The 26,834-nt window shown below is 48.9% G+C and overlaps 11 protein-coding genes across 11 annotated transcripts; 7 read left to right on the top strand and 4 right to left on the bottom strand.

The window, feature by feature from the left end:
* Positions 1-245: 245 nt before the first annotated feature.
* Positions 246-911, bottom strand: Pdw03_4101 (tRNA-splicing endonuclease subunit Sen15; the record flags this gene model as incomplete). The annotated part of the gene is made up of 1 exon (XM_014676008.2): positions 246-911. One exon carries the CDS (start codon positions 909-911, stop codon positions 246-248), a length of 666 nt encoding a protein of 221 aa, XP_014531494.2.
* Positions 912-1,396: 485 nt separating this feature from the next.
* Pdw03_4100 (UAA transporter) lies at positions 1,397-2,755 on the top strand (the record flags this gene model as incomplete). The annotated part of the gene is made up of 2 exons (XM_014676009.1): positions 1,397-1,623; positions 1,690-2,755. 2 exons carry the CDS (start codon positions 1,397-1,399, stop codon positions 2,753-2,755), a joined length of 1,293 nt encoding a protein of 430 aa, XP_014531495.1.
* A 153-nt stretch (positions 2,756-2,908) lies between these two features.
* On the bottom strand, positions 2,909-3,477 carry Pdw03_4099 (Peptidyl-prolyl cis-trans isomerase, PpiC-type; the record flags this gene model as incomplete). Its single annotated transcript, XM_014676010.1, has 3 exons — positions 2,909-3,063; positions 3,117-3,219; positions 3,346-3,477. 3 exons carry the CDS (start codon positions 3,475-3,477, stop codon positions 2,909-2,911), a joined length of 390 nt encoding a protein of 129 aa, XP_014531496.1.
* A 359-nt stretch (positions 3,478-3,836) lies between these two features.
* On the top strand, positions 3,837-4,775 carry Pdw03_4098 (Oxoglutarate/iron-dependent dioxygenase; the record flags this gene model as incomplete). Its single annotated transcript, XM_014676011.1, has 2 exons — positions 3,837-3,941; positions 4,113-4,775. The coding sequence occupies 2 exons, from the start codon at positions 3,837-3,839 to the stop codon at positions 4,773-4,775; spliced, it is 768 nt and encodes a 255-aa protein (XP_014531497.1).
* A 53-nt stretch (positions 4,776-4,828) lies between these two features.
* Positions 4,829-5,883, bottom strand: Pdw03_4097 (3-oxo-5-alpha-steroid 4-dehydrogenase, putative; the record flags this gene model as incomplete). Its single annotated transcript, XM_014676012.1, has 2 exons — positions 4,829-5,704; positions 5,785-5,883. The coding sequence occupies 2 exons, from the start codon at positions 5,881-5,883 to the stop codon at positions 4,829-4,831; spliced, it is 975 nt and encodes a 324-aa protein (XP_014531498.1).
* Positions 5,884-6,937: 1,054 nt separating this feature from the next.
* Positions 6,938-10,578, top strand: Pdw03_4096 (Histone deacetylase complex subunit (Hos4), putative; the record flags this gene model as incomplete). The annotated part of the gene is made up of 2 exons (XM_014676013.1): positions 6,938-10,312; positions 10,366-10,578. 2 exons carry the CDS (start codon positions 6,938-6,940, stop codon positions 10,576-10,578), a joined length of 3,588 nt encoding a protein of 1,195 aa, XP_014531499.1.
* Positions 10,579-11,115: 537 nt separating this feature from the next.
* Positions 11,116-11,882, top strand: Pdw03_4095 (40S ribosomal protein eS12; the record flags this gene model as incomplete). The annotated part of the gene is made up of 3 exons (XM_014676014.1): positions 11,116-11,118; positions 11,369-11,687; positions 11,758-11,882. 3 exons carry the CDS (start codon positions 11,116-11,118, stop codon positions 11,880-11,882), a joined length of 447 nt encoding a protein of 148 aa, XP_014531500.1.
* Positions 11,883-12,883: 1,001 nt separating this feature from the next.
* Positions 12,884-14,872, top strand: Pdw03_4094 (Fungal transcriptional regulatory protein, N-terminal; the record flags this gene model as incomplete). The annotated part of the gene is made up of 6 exons (XM_066100661.1): positions 12,884-12,999; positions 13,057-13,507; positions 13,589-13,653; positions 13,715-13,924; positions 13,983-14,245; positions 14,298-14,872. The coding sequence occupies 6 exons, from the start codon at positions 12,884-12,886 to the stop codon at positions 14,870-14,872; spliced, it is 1,680 nt and encodes a 559-aa protein (XP_065956061.1).
* Positions 14,873-17,829: 2,957 nt separating this feature from the next.
* Positions 17,830-18,882, bottom strand: Pdw03_4093 (Aldolase-type TIM barrel; the record flags this gene model as incomplete). The annotated part of the gene is made up of 1 exon (XM_014676018.2): positions 17,830-18,882. The coding sequence occupies one exon, from the start codon at positions 18,880-18,882 to the stop codon at positions 17,830-17,832; it is 1,053 nt and encodes a 350-aa protein (XP_014531504.2).
* A 1,945-nt stretch (positions 18,883-20,827) lies between these two features.
* On the top strand, positions 20,828-22,489 carry Pdw03_4092 (Zn(2)-C6 fungal-type DNA-binding domain; the record flags this gene model as incomplete). Its single annotated transcript, XM_014676019.1, has 1 exon — positions 20,828-22,489. One exon carries the CDS (start codon positions 20,828-20,830, stop codon positions 22,487-22,489), a length of 1,662 nt encoding a protein of 553 aa, XP_014531505.1.
* Positions 22,490-22,849: 360 nt separating this feature from the next.
* On the top strand, positions 22,850-24,235 carry Pdw03_4091 (Major facilitator superfamily domain, general substrate transporter; the record flags this gene model as incomplete). Its single annotated transcript, XM_014676020.2, has 3 exons — positions 22,850-22,977; positions 23,050-24,036; positions 24,100-24,235. The coding sequence occupies 3 exons, from the start codon at positions 22,850-22,852 to the stop codon at positions 24,233-24,235; spliced, it is 1,251 nt and encodes a 416-aa protein (XP_014531506.2).
* Positions 24,236-26,834: the final 2,599 nt, after the last annotated feature.

The raw sequence follows: 26,834 nt of genomic DNA, 5'->3' as shown, positions 1-26,834 counted from the left end.
TACAGCCATCCAGCATTTCTTGCTTCTTGCTCATCACTATACCCTGTGGCTAGCTGATCATGTGTCAACTATATTTCTTGTGTATAATTTCGGCGCGTACCATGCAAGTTGTTGGCTTGAATTACTCTGATACCACATTAATAATGTTATTTTCTTGCTCTTTTGAATGAGTATTCGTCAATCATGTCGTTAAACCGTGAGGAGTAAGAATGCAAAAGGTATTAATGTGTAAACATGAGAACCTCTCAGTTCTGCCTCGGCTTGACCTCGCCTTCATGCACAACATAGTACGCCACCGTCCCGTCTCCGCCCATCCCCTTATCCACCATAGCAAGTAAGAATCTTTGCGCGCCCCATTCTTTGGTCAAATGAGCCTTCTCCTTCTTATCATAGTACCGAGCCAGTTTCTCTTCCTTTTCAGGATCCAGACGCTCCGACCCCGACTGCATGCTTGTAGGATTGCCAGATCGATCATGGTCTTCAGCCTTTTGCTTAAACTCAGGAAGCCGGTCAAACACAGTAGCCATATGGCGCAAGGTCCACGATTGACCCTGTGTAGTCGGCACCACGAAAATGCGCTCCGGCTGAAGGTCGTCTTCGCGGATCCCGTTTTCTAGCATATAAAGCTGCTCGTCTGGATGTGTGTACACGCGGTGTGGGGGGTAGCCGGAGAGAAGAGGAATTGGTTCTTTTGGTGCTTGCCGGGGGTCTTTGTTTAATGTGTTGGAGTCATCTGCTTGTCCAGGAATGACATATCCCATTATAGAGGTCCAGAGATGTTGGTGCTCGAGGTTGTGCTGGACTTGGGCGGATGTTGCGAGGTGGGGGGAGTCGTAGCCTTTTTCAGTGATGCGCTTGGCGATCGCAGATGCATCGGGCCGTTTGGTGGCTTCCTGTGTTTCTATCATCATGGAGATTTTCTTGGAGCTTTTGGTCTTGTCTGAACAGACGGAGCTCTGGCCGAGAAATCGCAAATCTCGGGACTCTTGGGGATACACCGCCTGCACAGATCTAATTTTATCAACACCGCTTTCCTTATTTGGATTGTATAGTTGAGATTAGAAGTCCAAAAGTTTCTAGCTCACTGAAAGATTTCAAATGATATTTTGAGGAGTATCAAACCCATTCTACCTTTTATTTCAAATACAACATAAATGTAAAAAAAAGAAGGAAAACTAAGTGGGGTGGCAATCATAGAAAAGGGTGAAGTAAGAACACATGGCATCTTGTTATTCTTCTGTTTCAGGTTCAGGAATCCTCCAGGACCCCCATGACAACCTAAGACTGTCCTCGACAAAACGTCATTTTCCAATCCCTTCCCCTACACAACTCAGATTGCCTAGTCTTGTTCGAGATACTCGCATTTCTATCTTGAATTCCACCCCAACTTGTCACGATGGGACGACAAAAGCAAGCGGCGCCGCTCCAGAGAGCCCCTTCTCAATCAGTGCTCCTCTCAGAAGAGTCCAAGCTGCCACGAAATACTGGAAGTGGCAACACAGACACACCTTTCATCGCTAATGGAAGCGTAATTGAAAAAGCATCAGTAGCCCTAGAGACAGTCACCGACAGCCCTGGGCTGACGCAGCTAGTGATTTGCGTTCTCGGTATCTATGCAGCATTGTGAGTGCATCCACTGCGTTTCGCCTGATTTCCGAGACTGGTTAAAGAAACTAATGAGACAAAAAGCCTCTCGTGGGGTGTTCTACAGGAGGCGATCACGACGACCAGCTATCTCGTTCATCCTGCAACCGTTGCGGAGCCGAACCCTCCAACGGAGCGATTCACCTACTCGCTGGTGCTGAACACGGTCCAATCCTCCTTCGCGGCCATCACCGGCTTTATATATCTTCTTTTCTCAACCTCGAAAGAGCAAAAGATTCCATCCATCTTCCCCACACGCCGGATCATTTTCCCCTTGGTTCTAGTCGCAATCTCCTCGTCACTTGCGTCACCCTTCGGCTACGCCAGTCTCCAACACATCGACTACCTGACCTTCATCCTCGCAAAATCATGCAAGCTCCTCCCGGTCATGGTCCTGCACCTGACCATCTTCCGCAAGAGATATCCACTGTACAAGTACGGCGTTGTCCTGATGGTCACTCTTGGCGTCGCAACTTTCAGTCTGCACCATCCAGGAACTAGTAAGAAAGTCGCTGCCAAGGACCAGCCTGGATCCTCCGGATGGGGAATCTTCTTGTTGTCCATTAACCTTCTCTTGGATGGCCTGACCAACACCACGCAAGACCACGTCTTCTCCTCTCCCAAGCTGTATACTCGCTTCACTGGACCCCAGATGATGGTCGCTCAGAATCTTCTTTCGACCGTTCTGACTTCTGCGTACCTCCTGATCATGCCGCATCTCTCACAGAGCGGGATTTTGCATAACCTACTGCCCTTCCCCATCCCCCCATCCACCGAAACTGAGCTGTTTGGTGCCTTCTCTTTCCTCTCCCGCCACCCAGAGGCGCTGAAGCACGTCATTGGGTTCGCGGCATGCGGGGCTGTTGGCCAGCTCTTCATTTTCCACACTCTATCTCGCTTCTCTTCACTGCTGCTTGTCACTGTCACCGTTACACGCAAGATGTTGACTATGCTTCTCAGCGTTTTCTGGTTCGGACATTCTCTGTCCGGTGGCCAGTGGCTGGGGATCAGTTTGGTCTTCGGTGGCATTGGCGCCGAAGCAGTGGTACAAAGATCAGAGAAGAAAGCGAAGGAGCGGTCGAAGATTGAGGCTACGAAGAAAGAGTTGTAGGATGTTTGGCTAGGAGTTGTAGATAAGCTGTGGTGTGAAGAGCACTTAGATTCCCAAAATATAAAGCACAAGTTGTAGCCTTTGGGTGGCTTCTCCTTTTACACATTGAATGGGTCTTTTGCTGGTATATTATTGTAAGTCACGGGAAGAAGCTCACTTCCTCCCCTCAACCATGATGATATGATATCCAAACCCAGTCTTGACCTCGGCATACTTGGGGTTTCCGGTTGTGCTGGTTTCAAGTTCGAAAGCAACATTCTCAAATGCAGGATCCAGCCCACCCTTCGTCTTCCATCCGAGCGACCCTCCTGTGGAAAAGAAATCAGCCCTGTTCATTTCGTCCAGCAGAGATTTTACTGACCCTGTCTAGCCTTATCCTCCGAGAACTCACGAGCAACCTCATCAAACTTGGTGCCATTGCGAAGCTTCTCCAGGGCCTCTTCTTTCTTAGCGTGTTTCTCGCACTAGACATGATTAGAATGAACTATTTGACAACTCTTTTCGCCGCCCACAGGATTTTATAGTTTATCAGCTAGCTCCAGCTATCACAGGTGGCCGCCCCGAGATTGGAAAGAGGAAAAAAAACGTACAAGAATGTGCCGCACGTTAATCGACTGTGCGCCTTTCACTGCTCCTCCCTTTCCACCTTTACCCTTGGCGTCATCGGCGGAGGCATCCTTGCCCTTGCCCTTGGCGGCTTTTGCATTGTTCTTGGGGGCCATTGTGGATGAGAGTGTTCAATATCACGTTGGTATCGCTACCTCGGCCGTTGGTTGTTCGGATTGAACTGATGTGGGGTGATATTGCTGCCTGAGGTTGCAAGGCATAAAAGGATGTGAATGACAGGTGTATTTTGCTGACTCTTTCTACTCTAATACGTTTCGCATAGAATGGAATTATCCGAGTTTTAAAGTTTGTCATATCTTGTTTTGCTACAAAATTACATGTGCATTCATCTTTTCTTTGCTTTTGCCCTCCCTGTCAACCTCTTGCCGATAACCACTGCGGAGACAAAAGACCACTGAGGTCCGCAAATACTGGGGACTAGGAGCTTCAGTACCAGTTCGAGCTTGAAGGGCAGATGGGATTCAATCTTGAAGATACACGCATCATTGCACTGCCTGAGGATGCATTCTATATATCAGACTTCATCACAGAGGATGAGGAGGATTGGCTACTTCAGAAGGTAAGTGCTGATGATTTTATCACGAGCATGTGTTAATATAAAGCATGCCTTGTACGATTGATGTTAAATGCTGGACGAAGATACATACTTGTCACTATGTTACTTCTCCTCAATCATCTATGGACGCTGCATGCCACTTGTTCAGACCTCACTCACCACAACAACCCACAGGTAAAATCAGCGCCACTGCCACGCTGGACCCAGCTCTCGCACCGCAGACTTCAAACATGGCCATCAGCCCTCACCAAGAGTAATGCACTGCTCGCATCGCCCCTTCCAGCTTGGCTTCGATCACCGATTGTCGAGCCGCGGTTTGAGGCACTGCATATATTCAAGGACACGCCACACAAGGCACCCAACCATGTCCTAGTAAACGAGTATCAGCCAGGACAAGGGATCATGCCGCACGAAGATGGAGCAGCATACTATCCTCTCGTTGCGACAGTGAGCCTGGGGGCACCAATTGTGCTCGATCTGTACCACAAGCACACACAGGGCGACAGGGAAGCAAGCGGTACACCAACCAAAGTCGGAAGAGATGTTGCCGGGATTCCTGACACCAATCGAAGACCCCAATATAGGATCTTACAGGAGAGAAGGAGTCTGCTGATCACGAGGGGCAAGGTGTACACGGATCTTCTCCATGGCATTGAGCAAACGACGATAGATGAAGACCTAGGCCCCCACTCCATCTGCAACTGGGAGCTCTTGCGGGAGAGGGAACCGTACCAGAGCGGGTGGTACGAGCGGAAGATGAGGACGAGCCTTACGTACAGGGACGTGCTTCACATCGTGAAGATGGGAAATACCTTGAAGTTTTTAGGTGGGAGGTAACGAGTACCACATCTGCAAATACTGGTTTTTTTAAATTTGGTTTTCGCTCTATGTTAGTACACATAAGGAATCATAAACCACCAGTCCTCGACTGAGTCTTTGCCGAACTTCTGCGCATACCACTTCTTGGTATTCCGAGCTGTCAGACCCAGGTTGACCGCTACGAAAGCCAGGCAAGATAACATCGTTTTATTGACCCATTCACCTCGTGGCGCAGCCAACAGCGCCAGCGACAAGTAAACAACGCATTCTGCGCCGTAGTGGGGGCAGACGACACCGCGGAACATGGGATGCTCCGGGAGGGTGTATTTTTCCAAGGAGTACAGGTAGTGATGGGAGTCGTGTTGCAAACCAGACGCCAGCAGGAAGAGCGGAACAAGGAAGAAAGTGCGCAAATTTGGGGCGTTGGTCATTTGCAGATGAGCAATCGTCAAACTTTTGGTCAACAAAGTTCCCGAACCCTCAATCCAAATTGCAACTCCTGCCGCTAAGTAAAAACCCAAGCCCAACAGCCAGTGCAGAAACCACATCTGCGACGAAGAAGGCTTGGAAAAGACAAAGCACTCCCATAAACGCCGGGATCCCTGTATAGCCAATAGCACACAGCAGATCACCAACTGCGTTAGGGACATGGAGTGCCGTTGATGGTCCTCGCTAACGCGGGATGCGATGGCTTGAAACACCACACCCCGCGATAGTAATTGCGCAACCCAGAAGACCGAAGACAGGACAGATGCAACATAGAAATGCGTGAAATAGCTATGTGGCACCTGCCAAGTAGCGAGATAATCAAGGAAGCCCTGGTTCTTGGTGGAGGGGTTCTGGGTGCGAGGTGGTGCAGAGCCGGTGGAGATCAAGGCCGAGGTTGCGCGTGGACCATAGGCGAGGAAGCGGGACCGCAATGAGGTTGGGATGCTGATCGAAATTGTCTGCGTCCGAGGGGTCGGCGTTAGTTGGGTTCATCTGCAAGATGTGTTCACTATCACCATAATCACAGGGCATATCGTACCGTGGCGGCGGCTAGCAAGAAGAACGCGCGTAGAGCGTCCACGGCATCCATGCCGGTGGCTTCCAGGGTGTTATCGACCCATTGAGAGATTAGAGACATGGCTCTTGGATGTGCCTCTTTCTGCCCCCTTCTCTCTTCTCTTTCCCGTTTCTGTTTCGTATTTGTTTCTAATTTAGTGTCATTGTGGTGATATCAGTGAGGTGTCTTAAGGGAGGTGATTTTAGTGGAGAAAACCAGCGCCCCCCGCCGATCCTTCAGCTCTCGCCAACGGGGGCGATTGGAGTTAGTTCGGCCTCGGGAATTTCGAGATTTGCACCTGGGCAATTGGGGTAGATTATAGCTTATTTGGAAGACATACGCAGTACAGATAAGTTAGTACTGAGTTGTGAGTGACACAGGATTTCAATGACACTAGTATCCAGAAGATAGAACTGCGTACTGAGACATGGGCTGAGTCGCCAAGTGGCGATTTCATGAAATCCACTTGACCGCATTGGGTCTAGCCTTGATAGGATGTTTGCCGCGTTTGCAACTTCTGAAATAGGGTTAGTGGCCAGAGGCCTGTGCACCCCTTTTTTCACGGTATCACCGTATCAATTCGTTTCGTCTCTCCCATATGGAGTCTATTCGCCCTCGGAATAGGAAGGACATTCAAGAAGAGTAATAATAAAAAGAAAAAGAAATACCAACTTGGGCTTTAACTATGACCCCTCTCCGTAGAAGCATGTTTCCAGTAGTCAAAATCCCACCTGCAGCTCGATGATTCTACTGTGGCCAAACTTGACCCAGTGAGGAGCCCTACATCCAATGAATCCAGTCCCATTCCTTTCCCTTCCCGCTTTTCCTCTTCCCTTCTCTTTCTTCCCCCATTCAACTCCCAAGTGAAAACCAAAGCCTCGAATTTACCCTCGATTTATACCCCTACACCAGTTAATTCAATATCCGGAGCTCCTCGACCACCACCCCATTTCGCTCCCGTCCCCCCGGAGCGGTATTGCCCACGTTTCAAGACTCTTTTTGCGGGTGAAACCCGCGGTAGTGGATCAGCGTTCGTGCACAACTGCTGGCGTTGTCGACCACGGTTGTTTTGTCGGTCGCGTTTCCCCCCCCCCAAAATGACGAGCGGCATTTCAAGTCTTCGAGTGCTATCGCTATGAGTGATGTTGAGGCAGTCTCTTTACCAGCTGCCCTGGACGTCGGTCAGAACAGGCTTGCCACGGTAAAGCCAGGCCCTGTTGGTCCCTCATCACTGGGCAAAGCTCGTGCAGACTCCCGCCCACGGGTAGACAGCGATGGACCGACACGTGTACACTCGGAAGGGGAGGAAGATGGGCCCCCTAGTCCTAGGGCGGATTCGGAGGCAGAGACAATAATCCAATCAGGTCGAGAGTCCTTGTCGCCAGAGAAGAAAAGAAAGCATATTAAGCACGATCCGAGTCGGAATGAACGTAACGGAATCGATGGAAATCAACGAAAGAAACCACGGGTGTTCGGCGACGGTCGAGAACGCGAAAGGGAACAGGGACGGAGTCCTCCTTCTCCAGGCCACCGAGCAACTTCGCCGTCGGTAGTCAAGATTGAAAAGGTGGATGATTCTCAGATGTCCGAAACGGAAGGCGTTGCCAATGGGATCAACCGTGCATCAGAGATGCCTCGTGCTTTCCGTAAGCGAAGCTTAAGTGAAAGTGGCGAGGAACAACAAGGTCATCGTCGCGCACACTCCCACGCAGCATCTCACCCTGTGCGGGAATTGAAACATGCCAATAACACGCGCCTCTCCAGACCTCCATCCAATACGCGATCGCTCTCACCTCGTCGACCCCCTCACCAACGATCTGCCTCAGGCTCTCAATTACCGACGAAGAAAAAGGCGCCAACACCTGTGCTCTCAGGCTCTGGGAGACATAGTTCTGAAGACAGACAATCGACGTCCTCCTCTCAAAGCGGTTCTCCACTGCCTGGGGCGCATTTGCGGAAGCTTGGCTCTGGGGTCGGTGCATCCGCATCGCCCGCTAAGCAGATGGGACCGAAGAAGTTGCGTGACAAGAGTGGCCGGACTCCTCTTGCGCGAGCGTGTGCGGACCGGAAACACGATCAAGTGATGATGCGCCATGCCGAACGACCAGAAGACATTAATATACCCGATAATGCAGGAAACACCCCCCTGCAGATTGCGTCGCTTGCCGGAGAAGCCGAAATCGTCAAGTTCTTGCTAGACGCAGGCTGTGAGATCAACACGAAGAATATTGACAAAGACACCCCGCTGATTGACGCTGTGGAAAACGGGAATGTGGAAGTGGTCAAGCTTCTGCTTGATGCAGGCGCAAACCCACGAACCGTGAATGCCGAAGGTGATGAACCTTACGAGTTGGTTCCATCCTTTGTAGATGATGATGAGTATGAAGAGATGCGGAAAGCGCTTGCCGATGCCAAGGCCAATTTACGGCCTGGTCGACGCTCTGAGGAAAACACAAGACCAGAGAGCAAGGAGCCTTCTTCGCGACGAGCCTCGGCAGTCAGAGGATCGGCAACCAGCCCCCGAGACTCACCTCCGATGCGCAGCCCCCCTCCAGTTGGCGCAGGAACTCGACGAAAAGGTGGGCGAAGCGAAGCCACAAGAAATGACCTTCTGTGGACGAAACCCACATTCGAGAATCTTCGAGAGTTTGCTGCCAAAGGCGATGAGGCTGGAGTGGTGAGTATTCTAAATATTCTGCAGAAAGCCGACAATGCTTCCTTGATTGCTGCGGCAAAGGGTGGCCACCACGATGTCCTCTCTCTTTTGTATGCGATGGGCAATGCAGACGCTGATCCAAATCCGTTGCGTGGTCAAAAACCGGGTTATAACACGCCTATGCTTGCTGCGATTGGTCGAGGCAACAGCGCTGTCATCCAACTTATCCTAAATCAGCCGGGTTTCAACCCCACGCGACGACTCTTTGAAGAAAGAACTTATTTTGAGCTGTCTCGGCGTCGACAGGGTGAGAACTGGGAGGACGAGTATCAAATTCTGAAGGAGGCGTATGAAAGGTTTGCAGGTTATGACAAGGGTCGCAAAGATGATTCACCCCGCCGTGCTCGTGGAAAAGAGAAGGAGGAGAAACGTCCCCCACGCAGAGGATCTTCCTCCCCCGTCGCGCGCAAGAAAAACAGCAGCCCCAACGCCAACAAAAATCGCGATTCTTTGAAAGATATGGATTCAGTCAAAGAAAGGCGTCGTCAAAAAGAGCACGATTTATCACGACCATCTGATTCCTCCAAATCCAAGTCATCGTTATCCGCTAGGCGAGACAGCGAGTCGAGTGGAGCGGCACCCAACGAAGACATCCGAAAGAGACGACTCATTGCTGGACGTCGCCCCCAGGACCGTCGGCCAAGTCTTTTCTCGTCTGATTCGCTCTCTGGACGTGAAGAGGCACCGAAGCCACGTGTTGACACATCGCCCGACAATTTGTTGTCCTTGAAACGCATTCGCGCTGATGGGTCCCCGGAACGGTCTCGTTCGCGTGGCACAGATGGTGATCGCTTATCTCCTGAGTTGCGCAAGAAGAAGAGACGGGTTGTTTCTGAAGATAAGTCTTCTGGTGCGATGCATGGTGCGCCAAGGCAACCTGATGATGCCAGCAAACTCCATCCTCGCCGACCCCACGAGGAAACTGTTCGAGCCGCTGAACCTCAATCTCACAAATCCACCGACGCCTCCAAGAAACCCCAAACCCGCCCAACTTCACCCCGTCATGATCCGACCAAAAGGAATGGCGATTCAAAAAAAGAACCGCACGAGACCAGAGCCGATCCCATGGAAGACACAATGGCCGTCGCGAAACGCATCGAGCTTGAAGCCCATGAGCGTCGACGAGCCCAGGCCAAGAAGGCGCAAGAGGAGCGTGCCGCGAACGAAAAGCGTATTGCAGACGAATTCGAACGCGACCGACTTGCCAAGGAAGAAACCGAACGAGTGGCTCAAGTTGAAAAAGCCGAAGAGGAAGAGCGTAAACGCAAGGAGGTTGAACAACGGCGAGCCAAACAAGCCGAAGATGATCGTCTGAAGCGCTTGGAGCAAGAACGCGCTCGAGCTGCCAAGATGCGCCGCGATCGGGAGGCAGCAGAGCACCGACGCCGTGAGGCGCTTCCCAGTCGGCTTCGCGTTGCAGCCAACCTTGTGGGATCCAACAATCCCCGTGCTAAAAGCCATGACTGGCTCAAGTCTTTCTTGCCTCTCGTTACCGCTCTCACCCGTCAACTCGATCCCAGCTGTGGTGTGGATATCGCTGACGAGAAATGGATCCCGAACTACTTGGTTGCGCCTCTTCTGGCTACCAATGATCTGCAACTTTCGCAATACGCCAGCTGGGAGAAGCGAAAGGCGACACCGACTCAACGTGTGAATCTGTGGCGAGTCACGCGTCGTATGTTGACCCATATAGACGATATTAGATTCCAAAGCTCGAGCATCGGACAAATCATGCAGAAGGATTGTGACACGCGCCCTAAGTATTTCGAGATGGAGCATGTCTTCTGGATCCGAGTAAGTTTTCTTGAGACTTGTAGGTTACGCTCCACAACTAACATCTTTCTAAGCTTTCTGATTTCACAGACCTCGTCCCACACATCCCTCACTTGCACGGCCTCGAACTGCAGTTCTTGAATATGCACGTCGATCCGGAGCCGCCGACGGCTGGCGCAGGATTCAGCACTCCCCAACTCAATGGCCATGGCCCGGGATCCTCCGTCGAAACCAACGGAACCGGGCTCAATGGTTTTGGCCCTTCTCGGTCTAGTACATACGTCTAGTTTTGTTTTTAGCGTCATTTCGCTAGACCCGGCATGATGTCAGCAATTCAGCGAACCGGTGTACAGGGCGGATTCTGATTGTACGATTATGATACCTCTTGCGTTCAGTGATGATTCTACTGTTAGGTAGTTTGCTGTGGTTTCTTTTGTAGTCACTGTGGTCATGAATGTAATCATGCATCCCCGTGTCAATAACACCAAGTTCAAGTATCACTCGCCTCCTAAATTAAGATTTTCGTAGACATTGACAGCAAGGTATAAAACATCATGCTAGGCTATTAGCCTGAATATTACCAAAGCGCCATCAAACTTGGCTTGTCGCTTTTGCAAACATGCATCTTTTACTATCCGTGAAGGGTATAATCATATCACGTGATAGAACTCGCGGGGACCCCATGACATAATCGTAGGGCACACACAGCCGAAAAAGTTGAAACAGCGGGAAATTTCACGCCGCCCGCACCTCCTCTTAATTTCTCTCTCCAACAAACTCTACTCTTCGAGGATCATCCGATTTCAAGCATAACAAGCAACAAAATGGTATGTCTCACATCTGCGAATTGCCCACATATCATATCCGTTTCCGCCCCGGATCTCGTCACCAGAATTGAGACGCCGGAATGGACATAGCCGACGAGAGCGATTGCATCACTGCGGCAGAGGCTACCCCTCGTCGGCTGTCTTGTCTATGCGCCGCACTGGTTCAATCCAACTCCAAGTCTCAAGAGTCACGAGAAGGATTCAAGCACTGGAAATATAGAAGCACACAATACTGACTACAATCCTTCAGTCGGACGGAGAAGAGCCCACATCCCCCATCGCCCCCGCCGAGGAGGTCGAGGTTTCTGCCGATGCCGGCAGCGGCCAGATGTCCGTCCTGGACGCCCTTAAGGGTGTTCTGCGCGTCTCCCTGATCCACGATGGTCTTGCCCGTGGTCTGCGTGAGGCCGCCAAGGCCCTCGACCGTCGCGAGGCCCACATGTGTGTCCTCAACGAGGGTTGCGAGGAGGAGGCTTACAAGAAGCTTGTTGTCGCTCTCTGCTCCGAGCACAAGATTCCCCTCATCAAGGTTCCTGACGGAAAGATGCTCGGCGAGTGGGTCGGTCTCTGTAAGTTAACCCCTTCCATTGATTGTGGATATTCATCACAGGGCTGCATTTTCTAACGTTTCCATTTTAGGCACTCTCGACCGTGAGGGTAACGCCCGCAAGGTTGTCAACTGCTCTTGCGTCGTTGTCAAGGATTGGGGTGAGGAGTCCCAGGAGCGCTCCGTTCTCCTCAACTACTTCCAGACCGAGCAGTAGATTATTCCTACTGAACGACTGCGGGTAGCAGGCGTAGTTTCAGGCGTCGGGGTTAGCTTGGGGCTTTGTGGTGAGGATCAAAGGAGAAATACATGAGGGATAGATCAATGTCAAAACTACCGACCGACCGGACTCGATTTTGGTTGGCGGAGCTTTGTGACATCTCCGGTTAGTCTTGTCAATCTGTCATTTCGAATCACCAAGTCTATAGCTGTGTCCCGTTTACTCGGGTTCGCGGCACCAATGGCATCTGGACATCTTGTCTTCTTTTGACATTGAAGAAACATTAGAATGTGGTAGCATCTCTCCCTCGTAACCTTTCCTAAGAAAAGTATCATCAACAATGTCTCATTATGATTTGAGCAAACTGGCGTTTTCTGATCAACATCTACCACACAAGTAGGAAAGACAGAAGTCTTACTCCCGGTTTTGAATACCAATAGTGACCTGACTTCTTTAGACCTCTTGCTGCTCAGGACGTTCCTCCGGAACATTTCTTGGGTGATCAGGTCTTGCCTTGCCTTATGAGAAGCCTATGTTGTACAGAGCGATCTTTTGGGGGGGCATCTTTATCATGACATTCTACAAGTGAAGAGCAGAACACATGTCTCTAGTGCTGTAGCCATTTGAAAGACGTAGTTTACGCTTCGAGCGTATAAACTGAACATGTTTAGCATGCCTTGATTGGCAACCAGTATGGTCCAGCGGAGTCATGACCTCAGATCCTCTGAGTCAGCCGGATTTCGCAACTTCCCCCAACTCCGAGTGTCCAGTGTTTCTTTGTTTTGGAACCCGTGAACGTGGATGCCCTTTTGAGGCAAATCTCTTCTTTTTTTATTTTTAATTTTTTCCTTTTTCCTTTTAGATTTTAATCTTGATGAAGTGGTGCATATTGGTATTATGTGCTATCATTTTACATACTAGGATCTACGTCTTTCTGAGACAACCTCCAATACCCTAATCATCTAATCCCCCAATCCCGAATCCCACCGGGCATCGGGATGGAATCCGCTCAAATCCTAGCCGGGACCCCTGCGCCATATGGCCGCGCATGTATAAACTGTTCCCGTGCCAAGTGCAAGTGCATTATTCCCGCAACTGGTACTGGCTGCGAAAGGTGAGTGGCTCTGCTAGAGAGTGTGGCAATAGTCCCAACTAAGCACACCCGGGATAGATGCCAGCGCCTGAACAAGGAGTGTCGGCCTGCCCAGACAATCCGCAAGCGCAATAAGCAACCGTCGGGTTCTAACACTGCCCATCTCGAGGCCAAACTTGATTGGATTATGTCCGCATTTGAAAAGAGTGGTGTCAGCCCCGGTCTTCCTCCAGAGTGGCAACCTGTAAACCTAGGGCAGAGTCAACGGCATGATCCAAGCCCATCTGTGCCGGCCACTCAAACCCCACCTAGTATTTCTTCTTCTTCAATTGCCGAGGAAATACAGTACCCTGCACACTTCCTGCCCTCGTATGATCAGGAGATCTTGTCCTTGATCTATATCCCGCCCGCGATGGCTCAGAAGTGCCTCGATCAGTTCCGCACTCAGAACCTGCAATATCTCCCCTTTGTCTACATTCCTTCTGACATAACCTCTGACCAATTGCGACAGCAATACCCATTCCTTTGGGTATGTATCATGGAAGTCACCACATGGAACTACCCGGAAAAAGGTGACTCTTTTGGGAGAATAACCAACCATATCCATCAGAGGGTTATGCTCGACCTTGTACCAAGCATGGACCTTCTCCTTGGGATCATGACTTTCACATCATGGTGAGCAGGAAAGAAGTACCCGTAATAAAAGCTGCTTTCCTCATTTATTTTTTGGTGGCAGGGTTTCATACACTAAAAGGCCATTTCTCAATATCTACGCACATTTACTAATGGCAGTGGTCGCCGAACTTGGAATCAATCAAAGTGGCCAAAACGATTCTTCGGCCATGCTTTCTTTCAAAGTCGCCATTGGAATGAAGCAAGCTCCACCCGCCCCCAGAACACTGGAAGAAAGGAGGGCCGTGCTGGGATGCTTCTTGATTTCATCCGGGTAAATAGTGAGCGCCCAAAGAAGCTCTCTAAACAACGACTGACAGCTATGCTATCAGCGTCGCAGTGGCAATATCCAGGATCGACGCTATGCGCTGGACACCGCACATGGAAGAAAGTCTTTCAATACTCAACGAGGCTAAAGAGTGTCCCCAGGATGAGCTCTTGATTACAATCGTCAAGATTCATTTGGTCTTGGAAAGAGTTTATCAACTGCGACGGGATGGTGAAGCTTTCATCTCGCTAGCTTTCTACCTGGATAGCTTCAAAAATCAATTAAACACAGTGAAGAGCCAAATTCCGCTTCACCTTCAACATCACAGTATGCTTCTACCCCTCTTGGCTCTCCACAGCTACGGCTGACAAACCAAAAGGAGTCGTTCTAATGTATCTCTACAATGCCGAAATCATAATCCACGAACTATCAGTAGGAACCCCCGCCATTGCACACTTGCCTGATCCTCATCGCCTTGACGGTCTATACACCTCCCTCCGAGCAACAAAAGGCTGGCTAGATTTATGGCTAGAACTTGAAGGAGGGGAATACCTACAGTTATCGTGCTTAATTTTTTTCCAATTCACTCGAGCCGTTGTCAGCTTGTACAGGCTCACCATTCTGGAAGACCCGGCATGGTCCAGAAGTATGGTCCGAGACACGGCAAATATTCTCGAATACCTGAACAAAAACGAAGCCGTCCTCCGAAGGTGCCCAGAATATATCACTTTCGACCATAGCAGGGAAATGAATATCCTCGAAAAGGGACTGAGACTAATTCAAGGCATGAGAATGAACTGGGAGCCGAAATTGATGGAAATGTGGCGCCCAAATATGCCCGCGAACAACGCGATGGACAGTGGCATGATTCAATCAGACGGTGTAGTTCCTGACGTTGTGCCTTTGGATGAGATTGATGAGGCCTGGATGATGGACTTCCTTGGATCGTTATGAATCTTGGCGCGTGATGCTTGAACCCGTGGAAAGAAAATTAGACAAGGTGGAACAGCTTAATCAATAGCTTCAGATAAATCAGCATACCGTTGACGCGTGCTTGAAGCCTTCCTCAGATCTCCAATATTTGGTCCGCATAGCTGCAAATTCTGAGGCCACAGAAATTCCTACGCGCCACTTGGCCCATCCTTCCAATCACAACGACTTCATCGCTACACGCCTGAAAGATCTATTGTTTTGCCTGTCATCGATCAACACAGCAATTCAATATGGTAACTAACTTTGAAATCTAACACTTGGGCTTTTGATACGACCGATGCCCATCATCTATCTGGTAGCCATCCCTGCAAGTGTTTCAACTTGTGGCATCCGAATCACAACATTGGATATCTTCTATAGACCATAGTTCATAACCTTTGCTGTTGCTCTTGTTTATCAGATGTTGACTTGCTGGTGGAGCAACTGAAGGGGGGCAATTTCTACTTCGCTGGAAACAATTGACAAATCTCAGTCGTACAGCTTCACCACACTAAACATCGGGAACTTGGCCTTTGGTGAGCCCTTTAGCTGCCCACCGGAAAGGTCCATACTACCCATGGGTTAAGATAGTCTTTGTGAGTATGAACGTGATGGCGTTGTCACGACCCAGCGGAATCGTTGATTCCTGAGAGAGGGTCGGAGAACAGAGACAGGCGCTTCGAGTCGGACAGTCGGATAGCAGTTCAACCATCCTCACTTGGGCTCCATAACCATCTTAGAAGAAAGGGAATTATTTTTGCTTGAAACATTTGAGGATCGGGCTAATTGTGTCCATCTACCGCCTTGCTTGTGCAAAAATGCGTCCAATTATGACCAAGGTCTTCTGGGGCTTTGATACGACCATGGATGAGAATTCCAGCTGCTTGGAATATGCAAAAATCCTTCATTGTTTGGGAATGCAAGACAGTGATGAGCCTCTCACCGGCACAACATTGAGGATGTTGCTATACTGGCCTTTTTTGCGCTTCCCTTAGTGTGACTGAGGGCTGTGGTTTATTATACAAGGTACCCGAGCAGCCATTTGTAAGGCCCATAGGGACTACTCGTCACATCCAGGATTCAAGACAAGGAATCTTTCAATCTACCATGAAACAAAGTTCTCGAAATTGTCCTTGTATGACATGTGAATGGATTGGATCGTCAATTGAGACAATCATTTTGGAACACTTCTCGGTCAATTCGCCTTTAGGAAGCTGTGAACGCATATCCCACTGAGTAACTATGTTATGCCCACTTGTATAGAGATGTCCCACAGTAGGGAGTCCTTACAACCGTAACACATGTGTAGTTCTCTGAAACTGAGAACTAAGATTGAGATCTAACCGAGCAATCGCCAAGGTTGCACATTTGAAGGCAGGACTTGAAGATCTGGTCTTTTTAACGATCTAGCCCCAAGCCCCTAGCCCCTAGCTGTGAAATCACACAGAGTGAAGTTTGAGTGAGTTGACCGTTGTTTATCTATCTTTCTCGGTGATGCCGGTTCTGCGTCCAATCAAGATATCTAGATCAGACGGCATACAAACATGACTAGGGCCTAAATCTTATATCGCAGCCCCAAAGCAAAAACAGCCCCCAGAATAATGTACAATTTGAAAGTAAATTAGCATGATTAGATGGCAATTCGAGTGTAAAGCTTGCTTTTCGCCCGGCAGTTACTCTACTCCCTACTCATTGACTATTCCAAATTGTCGGTTTCAAGGAAAGGCATGTCTAGTTTTTTTTTTTTTTTTTTCACATTTCTTGCACTGGTATCTTTGGGCACTGGCCGCCAGCCTAACCATGATGGTTCCTAATCAGGTGCGACCAGGGAGTGTGTTTAGGCACTGATCAATCTGTTTACTCTTCCATTCCGCCCATGCTTTTCAAAGAGACTGACTTCGCAACGAGCGCCGGCTGAAAAGGGATACTTATCGCATCTGATGGAAATTGCAAGAATTTTGACAACTTGTCGGAGTAATAAGTTGAATGTTCCTCGCATGCCCATGAGGCTTTGCTAATTAACGTATCAGCCATATAAATGTTGGATCAATCTATGTCCCATGTCCGTCCGATGCCAAGCAAAGACATGATGTGCTCAATGTACCTCTAAGCAAAAAGCCTCCGATCACAAAGATCTAGTACAAAGTCATCCAGCGATGACTCTTACAACCACGAACTCTTCACATCCATCCAACCCCATGCGAATTTGTCCAGACAAGCTGTTGGCGATGGTGTTAGCAGAAATGTCAGGGAGTATAAAATGCTTGACGGTCGATTCTCCTGCCGACAGACAAGGGCAAATTTTCTCCAGTGATCATGCATCTACCCAGGAGTCCAAGCAACTGTCCCAATAACAGCGTTTCTAGTAGATTGAACTGCCAATCTGCCCACCTGGACTATAGTATGTGCTGCGCTTCAGGCTTCATGACCTGCCCGTAAATTTCTGTAACTGGCGCCCTTTGCAGGGAAGACGGCCAGTGTGTCACGGGTCAGTGTGAGAGGGGAATGTGCATGGCTGCTGCAGAGAATCTGCGTTGTCTAAAGGGCTCTGAATGTCCCTCTGGCCTGCAATGTCGCCCTGCCCGTACTCTTAATACCCTTGGAGCTTCCATGGTCGAGATGTTCTGCATGAAAGGTGAAGATATTTGTGGCGTACATTGTTCTGCCGAGAGGCCTTGCGCAGAGCACATGTCCTGTAGCCTTCAGCATGAGACCAACGCGTACTGTGAGTGGATCGGTGCTTGTAGACTGAAAAACAAGAGTTGCGAATCGGGCTGTCAATGCTGCTCTGGAGTTTGCAGGGCCAATTTATGCCAGTGACAGTGCAAGAAGTTGGACCTCCTTTCTTTTCGATGTTGACAAGTTTGAAGATATCACGCCCCAGAGCTTTATGGAGACCTTAGCTCAGCTTCATGCAACAAATTGTTTAAAATTGTGTCCTACTCCTCTCTGGGACATAGCCGCTGGATTCTTTCCGATGCATCCTCTCGAATCTCATGGACAATTTCTTTTGCATCTTTCACGCCATGTATCAGTCCCACAGATGCTCCTGCATATGTTGCGAGTCTTCCTTCAGGCCCCCACCCCTTATCGCCCGTCTTTACAGCTTCATCATGCAGCCTTTTCAGATCCTTGAAAGACTTCCCATCCTGTTGCTCAACAAATGATTTGTTCAAGATAGTCCGGGGACTATATTCTTCTGGCCACCCAAATGTGCCTCTAAGGTGATTATACAGTAGCGTGCGCGCAGTTGAGGCAGCACCGTCGACCGCACGTACAACCTCGTCTTGGTAACCCCGGCTAATGCGTGCTTCACTAGCAGCTAGGAATCGAGTCCCCATTACCACGCCCGAAGCCCCAAGACACATTGCCGCTGCAGCACCGCGCCCATCTGCGATTCCACCAGCCGCAAACAAAGCAATTTGGCTGCCTGCCATGGCGTCCGCCACTTCGGGAAACAGTGCCATAAGCCCCATTCCATCTTTCGCCCGACCGTGGCCACCGGATTCGGCCCCTTGCACGACAACAACATCTGGTCGCTCACGGTTTTCAAGAAGTTCTTTTGCCTCCTTCAGGGTGCCAATCTGAATCCAGATTTGCGTGTCAGGGGACGCTTGACGGATCTTGCTAGACCAGTCGTCGAATTCCTTGGGCCCTTGGCGTGGGGCGTACAGCCAGGCTGCACATGGTTTATTCTTCTCGATCGCGGCGACAGCGACGTTGATATCATCACTCCAGAGCTGGTATCCTATGCCGATAGGTAGCGTCGAGCTGGGAGTTGGCACTGTGCTGGCCCCTTGGCGTATGAGCGATGATGCTGTCTCGAGATCATCACTAGTGTCCCGAGTTTTGGCACCGGGGCCAATGAACCCTAGTCCTCCGGCGCGAGAGACAGCTACTGCTAGCGCTGGACCGGACATTACTTTCATGGGGGCGCTGACCACAAATGGACTAGATACCCATGGGTATCGTGATAGCAAGCTTGCGGCCATGGTTAGGTGCTTGAGACTATTTTCAAATATTAAGATGATGTCGCAATGTGATCATTGGTAACCATTATGCGACAAGATGTTGGGGAAGAAGTTTGTTTTGAAAGTAGTTTGGGAGCCGAGACATCTTTGTCGACGTCACAACAATCAGCCCCGCAAATCTCCGCAATACCCGCAAACTATCATGTATATGCTGTATGTTGTACATTCGCATTGTCCAGTGCTCACAACTCTGAATTAATCTTCACTGACATGTGCTGCGGAAATACCTCTTTCAATACACAGTCCGCTCATCGCTGATAGTGCCTTCGTTGGAATAAGTTGCCCAGTCTGCAAGGTCAAAGTCAGTTGTATCGATATTTGTCATTGTGGTGGTGAATCCACTGTATAGCGAAGGTAGTGTCGGCACTGGTCTGGTACAAGGCCAGGAGGCTTTGCAGATCCTGCTGTTGTGAAGTTATCCAAGATGTGATTGGGCTTGCGCGCGACATCCTGTGAGGCTGATGCAAAATACACAATTGGTCTCACTAGAATTGGAAACGGATTCGAGTTTAGAAACCCTACCTGTCCTTTGAGTTTTCACTGTTAGCCTTAGCTGATAAATGCAATTTTCCTGTCTTGAAAATTCCTCATGCTTCTTGATATCTCGATTCATTTACAATTGCTGATTTCCCCGGCTAGATTTTCGGTAGGCTCCCATGAAAATTCAAGGTAGACTTTGTGAAGAACAAGCGTCGGGTTTTTACAGAATAAAGAAGCTATCAAGTAAACGACAATGCTTTAAAACCTCCAATGCGGCTGGGAAGATGAATGACTAGGCCTCAGGCATCATCCCAGAGTCGTGATACCTGACAGACCGAAATCTGCCCTACACCCCCGTGGGACGATTCTGACGAAACAGTAGACGGCAGTCCTGATTTTTCTTGTTCTGGAGAGCTTTTCCTTCGGCCGCATGGGCCTCCATATCACTCGCCTCCAAAAGCCTTCAATGCTGCCGACTCCAGGCTGTAGTCTCTCTCGGCCGCAGTTTCGATATCTTCAATGAAGTCAACAGGATCTTCGAAACCGTCATGTAGACCCTTTAAGGTCTTGACCCAAAATGAGGTCGGTAGCTTGAAATTGTCTTTGTCGTCGGTAGTATGGATATTCACAACTGTTCATCAGCGACGTAGGGTTACTCTCGACGGTCCTTGTCCTCAAGACGGATTTCTCTGTCTTCTCCGTCTTTGAAGAGGTTCTTTAACTTGACCACCGAGGTGTGGAGATCTGCTGACTTAGCGACACTTTCCCCGGGGGAAGAAGCATCCGAAATGACCGCTCTACATAGCACCTTCCGAGTAGTTGAAAGATGTGTTGTGTCTGCTAATCGAGCCGCATCCGGCTGGGCTCCGTATTGAGTAGCGAGGTGCCAAATGGCCTCTAAATCTAGGGATCTTCTTCGCTGGACCCTTGCTTGGCGATGATGGCGAGTCCGCTATCCACTTCGCGCTGTTGACAGAAAGGAATGAGGAGAGGGAACGGATCTGCCAGCTTCGGAAACCACCCTCTGGAACCACCAGAAATTTAACAGAACGATGTCTATCCCACACCCCCGTGGGACGATTCCTCCTGTAGACTAATCTGGATGCGTGCCTTGGGGACCTGAAACTACAGAAGGATCTCCAGTCCCTCGGATATGATGAAATCAATAAAAAGTCCGGTGGAAAGAATGAATTGCACGGGGATGATATTTCCCTCTCCCGGGACGGAGAGGGTGAGCCGCGAAGGCGGCCCCCACGCGCCCCGTCGAACTCATTCATGTGGCAGAAAAATTCGCTCTCCCATTCCCGTTTTCTTCCCTCAATACCCACTCATCCCCACCCATCTCCTCCGCAATACCCGCCATGTCTATGCCCTCATTGCACTCGGAGAATGCGGAACCTCTACACGTGCTGCTTCTTATCCGAAGATGTCACAATCCGACTTGAAACGAAAACGTGCCCGAATCGCATGTGAACCATGTCGAGAACGGAAAAGAAAATGCGATGGCGCTGAACCCTGCAGCACTTGTCTTCAATGGGGCTATGATTGTCACTACGAGCGTCAGCAACGACAAAGACACCATGCTGCTCAACAGCCTCCAAAAGAAATTGCCTTGCCAAGGTCTTCACAGCCCATTAACTCAGTGGATCCACATGGGGTGGATCGCCGGTTGTGGGCCAACTCCGGTGCTGCATTTGTTCGGCGGATGGGCCTGAAGATCGATCCTGCGAAAGCGCCAAAACTCAGCCTGTTTGGTTGGAACATTGGAAAGCGACAACTGTCATCCGAATCTCAGGCTGTGTACCCTGTGCTGTCAATCACGGATATCACATCCTTGGAACATGTGAAGACTCTCGCTCAAATCTACTTCGCTAAGATTGCCCCAAGCTATGGCTTTATTGACTCTTCTCAATTTTTCGAGCGACTAGAGGCTAGGTGGCAGTCTCCCATGGTCGGTAGTCTATATGACAGTGTTCTCGGTGGCGTAGCTGCACTAGGTTGTTTGTTTTCCCAACGAAACATGACCATCACTGAATTGCATCTCATCGGATCGGCACATTCAATTCTCGACACGTACGTTCTGTGTGGTGCTCCTCCTGTGGAACTTCTCACTGGGTGGACACTACGAGTTGTCTACATGCGAATGACAGATCTGCCCCACTCAACATGGATCGCGAGTTCGAAGTTGATGCATCTGGTGGAAGCCGCAGGATTCCACCTAGAGTCCACTGATTCAGTCTTTCCGCGCAGTATTGGCACAGAGTTTGATCCAAATATCAGAAGAAAACTCTTCGGCGTGGCACTACATCTTAATATGTGGACGTCTTATGATCTTGGTCTATCGAGAGTGTCCTTTCAAAAGAATGATTTGCCATTGCTTCCATCAGCCTCGGAAAGTGATTCGACATATGAGCTATTAGGACTTATTCCACTATCAGCAAGCCTAGACCCAGGAAAGCCAAAAGAAAATGAGATCAAGTTAGAAGAATCTCTTTCGCAGATCCTAGAAAGAGTTCATGCCGAGCCTCCCTCAGCCATGGCGCAATGCAATCTTGTGCTTTGCCTTCTGCGCAGAATCCATACAGAGAAGCTTGAAATATCGTCTCTCCTAGCAGAAAAAGCTCTAGCATTGCTGAAAAAGGGACTTGGTTGCTCACGCACCATGGTCAATACCTGTAATCCCTGGCAACAGATGGCAAACGTGCCTTTCCACATTATATGTGTCTTGCTCGTGATGGACACTCGGCAATCGCTAGCAATGCTCCCCGAAGCAATGCAGACATTGAAGTTGGTCGCATCCACTTATGATACAAACACCATGAGAGAAGCCTGGAGCGCGGCTCTCTTGCTAGTTAAGCTCCATCAACAGCGGAGGAAGGATGACCTTGCGATCTTCACCGACATTATGAACATGGAAGAGCATGAAAATCCAGCGGGGCCAACCCAGCAAGAATTTCCAAGCGCCGAAGAGTACTCATGGCTAGGGGCTTTGGTCACCGATCTACCTGGCTTGCAGAGGGATGACCTTGATCAATTTCTGAATGCGGATGTGATTGACAGTTCAGGTTTCCTGGGTGGATCTGGATGAGGGAACTCTATCTAGAGACTCTTGTGTTTTGAAGAGAAGTCGGTGATTGTTAAAAGTTGACTTTCATCATTTAACTCTTAAAATGTAGCCTTTCCAACTGTCAACCCTGAAAACTAGGACGTAACAAAACCTCGCGGAAATTGCGGGTGTCTTGTACCTAGCTATGCCTTGTAGTGGAATTCCCCGTTCCGCAATACCCGACTCTATAGGTAAAGCTGGTTGGGAAAAAGACATGCACCCTAAATATGTCAATCTCCCAATTATTCCATCCGAGTGCAAACTTGTATTAAATAGCAGAGCCTGGCCTGAGTTCAGCAGTCCAGGACATCCCACAAATCTCGTTGAGCCATCAAGTTTAAAATGCACGAGAAGCTTTCGATTGAAGATGACAAGGCACTGCCGTCACCTTTTTCCAATACAGCAACCTACGTCGATTTTAATGGGGCTGATGATCCCAATTATCCTCAGAATTGGAGGAGGTCTAAAAAGTAAGCCACAGGCCCAAATCAGCCAAAGATCCGGGTATCCTCAAAAGCAAACTGACCGCAATCTTCACACAGACTTTTCAACTCTGTTTTAGTCTGCTCAGGGACCTTCATTGTATCCGCAACAAGTGCCATCTTTGCACCGGGAATTGAAGAAGCAAGCAAAGCTTTTGGGGTGGGGACAGAGGTCGGAACACTGGGAACAACCCTCTACGTCCTTGGCTTTGCATCAGGGCCTCTGATCTGGGCACCTGCACCAGAGCTTTGGGGAAGAAAATGGCCTCTGACAATTGGAGTGTTAGGCGGTGGAATCTTCACTATTGCGTCGGCAGTGGCTGAAAATATCCAGACCTTAGTGATATGCCGCTTTTTCGCTGGCATGTTTGGCGCAAGCCAACTGACTGTTGTCCCGGGTGTATTGGTCGATTTATACAACAGTACAACTCGCGGTGCTGTGCTTTCACTATATTCACTGAATGTGTTTATTGGCCCCTTTATGGCCCCTTTTATAGGTGGCTTTATTGTGTCCAGTCATCTTGGCTGGCGGTGGACCCTTTACATTTCGGCAATTTTCAGTTTGGGAAATGGACTATTGAGTGTTCTCTTCTTGGAGGAGACATATCCGCCTTCCATTCTGGTGGCAAAGGCTGCTACTATCCGCAAAAAGTCCCAGAACGGTAATCTCCGTGCCAGACACGAGGAGGTCGATATCAGTATCGCAAATATCGTGGATAAAAACTTCACACGTCCTTTGAAGTTGCTCTTCACGGAACCAATTATTCTTGTGATGTCAGTCTACATGTCCTTCATCTATGGCCTTGTCTATGCGCTTCTTGAGGCATTCTCTTTCGTCTTCGAGCACGTTCACGGAATGACTCCTGCCTTTGCTGGTCTAATGTTCTTTGGGCTCATCGTTGGTGTGTTACTTGCGTGTGCGTTCATTCTTTCTGGGCACTTAGCCTATGCAAAGAAACTGGCAGAGAACAATGGCGTGGCAGTTCCTGAGTGGCGCCTCGCTCCACCACTTCTAGGTGCGCCTGTTTTTACAATAGGTCTCTTTTGGTGAGTGAAACCATTTTTGTGTTAGAATGATGGATGATGTCTGCTGACTGAGAAACATATCAGGTTTTGCTGGACTGGGTTCATCCCTCAGATTCACTGGGCTGTGCCTGCTGCGGCCGGGATATTCATCGGATTCGGGGTGTTGTGCATCTTTCTTCCGTGCTTCAACTATCTCGTCGATGCATACTTGCCAATGTAAGTTCTCGGCCTATATATAAGAAGATATTAAATGACCCTGCTGACATACTCGGATTCTAGCGCTGCTTCAACTGTTGCTGCCAATATCATTCTTCGATCAGCGGTAGCCGCTGGCTTTCCGTTATTCTCGAGGCAAATGTTTCAAAATATGGGAATTCAATGGGCTGGAACGTTACTTGGCTCTTTATCTGCAATGATGATCCCTATTCCGATTATAGTCAGGGCCTATGGACCTTGGCTACGAGGAAAAAGCAAAGTATACCTACAGAAGTGCCACGAGTCGGATTGAACCCAATGACATGGTGAGTTCTTTTCAGGTCACAGAGTGAGCCGCAACTGCTACCGCGCCCATGATAAAATACAGTGTGTTTATTAAAAGTTGAAATGCTTCGTTCATAAATTTACGTCCTCCAAAAATGTTGCTTCGAGCCTTTCAACATGACTACTCACGCCTGATATGATATGCTGGAGAGTCGGAACACCGGAGGACCTACTATTTAGGGCCCTGTAGTTTATAGCAACGTGCTAACCCAAATGGGCAACGATAGATACCTTTTCCTCATTCAAATATGCTGCCACACGGTGGCCTGAAGGGCCAGACTAAGTGAGATGGTTCGACATGAGTTTGTCACCAAAAAAGTGCCATCCGTCCTTTTCATCCTTTCCTGTATGTAGTGTAATTAGGCGTGAGACAAAGTTATAGGTAGACTTATTTCCCTCGTGGCCCTCGCCGATTGGCTCTTCACAAAGCCAAGCTGCAGGAACCTACTTCGCACACCCACATAGAAACCATCATAGGACTGACTCCGCTGCAGCCGACTCTGTTGATTTCACGTCAAACTCTTTGCCGAGTTTAATCTCTGGTGTGGTATTAGCGAAGATATAACTACGAACTTAATTCTGTGTTGGAAGACAATTTCTTCGTCGGGCGTCGGGAGAGCTGTCATAGGTAGTTAGTTAGTTAGTTAGTTAGTTAACTAGTTAACGTAATTCCCAAGCGAGCTGGCCACCCAAGCGAGCTGGCCACCCCAACCAGCCTATTAATTTCAAACGCATTTATTTCAACCAAAACTCCATCAAATTCAATCAGCTAAATTCTAGGTCTATCTGGACATGCATCTCTTCTATGGCCCTGATTTCCACATGCACCGCATTTCGGTAATGCCCTTGTTCTTGGTAATAAAGGTGCTTCCCTGTGCGCGCGGACCTGGGGGCGGGGAGGTTCAATCACTTCCTCTGGTTGCACAATTAGAGCAGTAGCCTCCTGAACTGATAAGCCCTCTGTAGCAGGTATCTGCTTTCGAGATGGAGGTTTTTTCTGCTTCTTTTTCTCGTGTTCCGATCGTAGATCGTGAACTTCTTTCTCAAGAATCGCTGCTGATTGCATCGTCATTTGGCAAGCTTTCAAAACCTGGTTTATCGCTGAATTGAGTGGACTTGGCGGGCTTCGGGATCTTTGACGAAGTAATGCTTTGATTGAGGATGCTTGTTTCAAAAATTGAATGTGATTTGGTGGTGTTTTTGGCTCCCATTCACTACCTCGACTAGATGGGGGAGTCGGAGTTCGAAGTTGAATATTGAGCTTAGATAACACTCGATCTGGATAAAGAGGAACTAAACCAGCAGCTGTAAAGCTGTTTTGAATAGTTTCTGATTTGAAAGCTTCAAGTCGTGCAACTGGATATGCTTCAAGAAAATCAAGTTTGTCGATATGGTTGACGCCAAGACGCATTTTCTTTTCAACAAGTTGACCGTAAGAGCGTTTTAATACCGCAAAACAACCAATATCAAGTGGCTGTAAAAGATAAGATGAATGTGCAGGCATACAGATTGGAATGATGTTGTTTTTTTCGCAAAGTTCATCGAATTTCGGGGTCAAATGACTTCCATGTCCGTCAAGTATCAAAAGTCGATATTGACCTTTTGTCCGTGAATAAGTCGATGGAATGAATAGTTTTTCAAGCCATCGAAGGCCAATTTCATCAGAGGTCCATCCATTAGGACTGACTTCAAAGCGCCAATCATTTGGAAGATTGTCGAACCAAGATTCAATGAATACTTTGCCTTTGAAAATAATGCATGGAGGTAGTGCCCAACCTGAAGCATTTGTACATTCAATTGCAGTCACCCATTCGCGATTTCCAGGTTGTAAAAGTGATCGCCGACCGTAGTATTCAGATCTCATAATGACTTTAGCAGCTGCGGTTAATCCCATTGCAAAACCAGTCTCATCGAAATTATAAATGTCATCGTTGTCAATGCCGTATTGAAGAATCGTTTTTTGAACAAGTGTAAACCATTCACCAATGATTTTTGGATCTTCACATTTAGCACGTTCGTAATTGTAACGTCTGTAGAATCTCGAGGATAGATTGGGATGTCGTTTAATGTAATTAGTGACCCAATTTTTGCCGACTGTAGATGATGGGTTGATTCCGCGATGCGAAAGTAGAACATTCGCCATTTCTTGCACCATTGAAGGTCGTGGAGCTGAACCACGAGCGTCCATAGAGAATATCCATTTCTGAAGAGATTCCTCTTCAGGATCGGTCAATTTATGAGAGTTGGCGCGAGAAATCGCGCGGTGTTGTATACCATTC

This window comes from Penicillium digitatum, chromosome 1 (assembly GCF_016767815.1).
Source record: "Penicillium digitatum chromosome 1, complete sequence".
Lineage (NCBI taxonomy): Eukaryota > Fungi > Ascomycota > Eurotiomycetes > Eurotiales > Aspergillaceae > Penicillium > Penicillium digitatum.
This window is presented reverse-complemented; position numbering and strand designations above follow the sequence as displayed.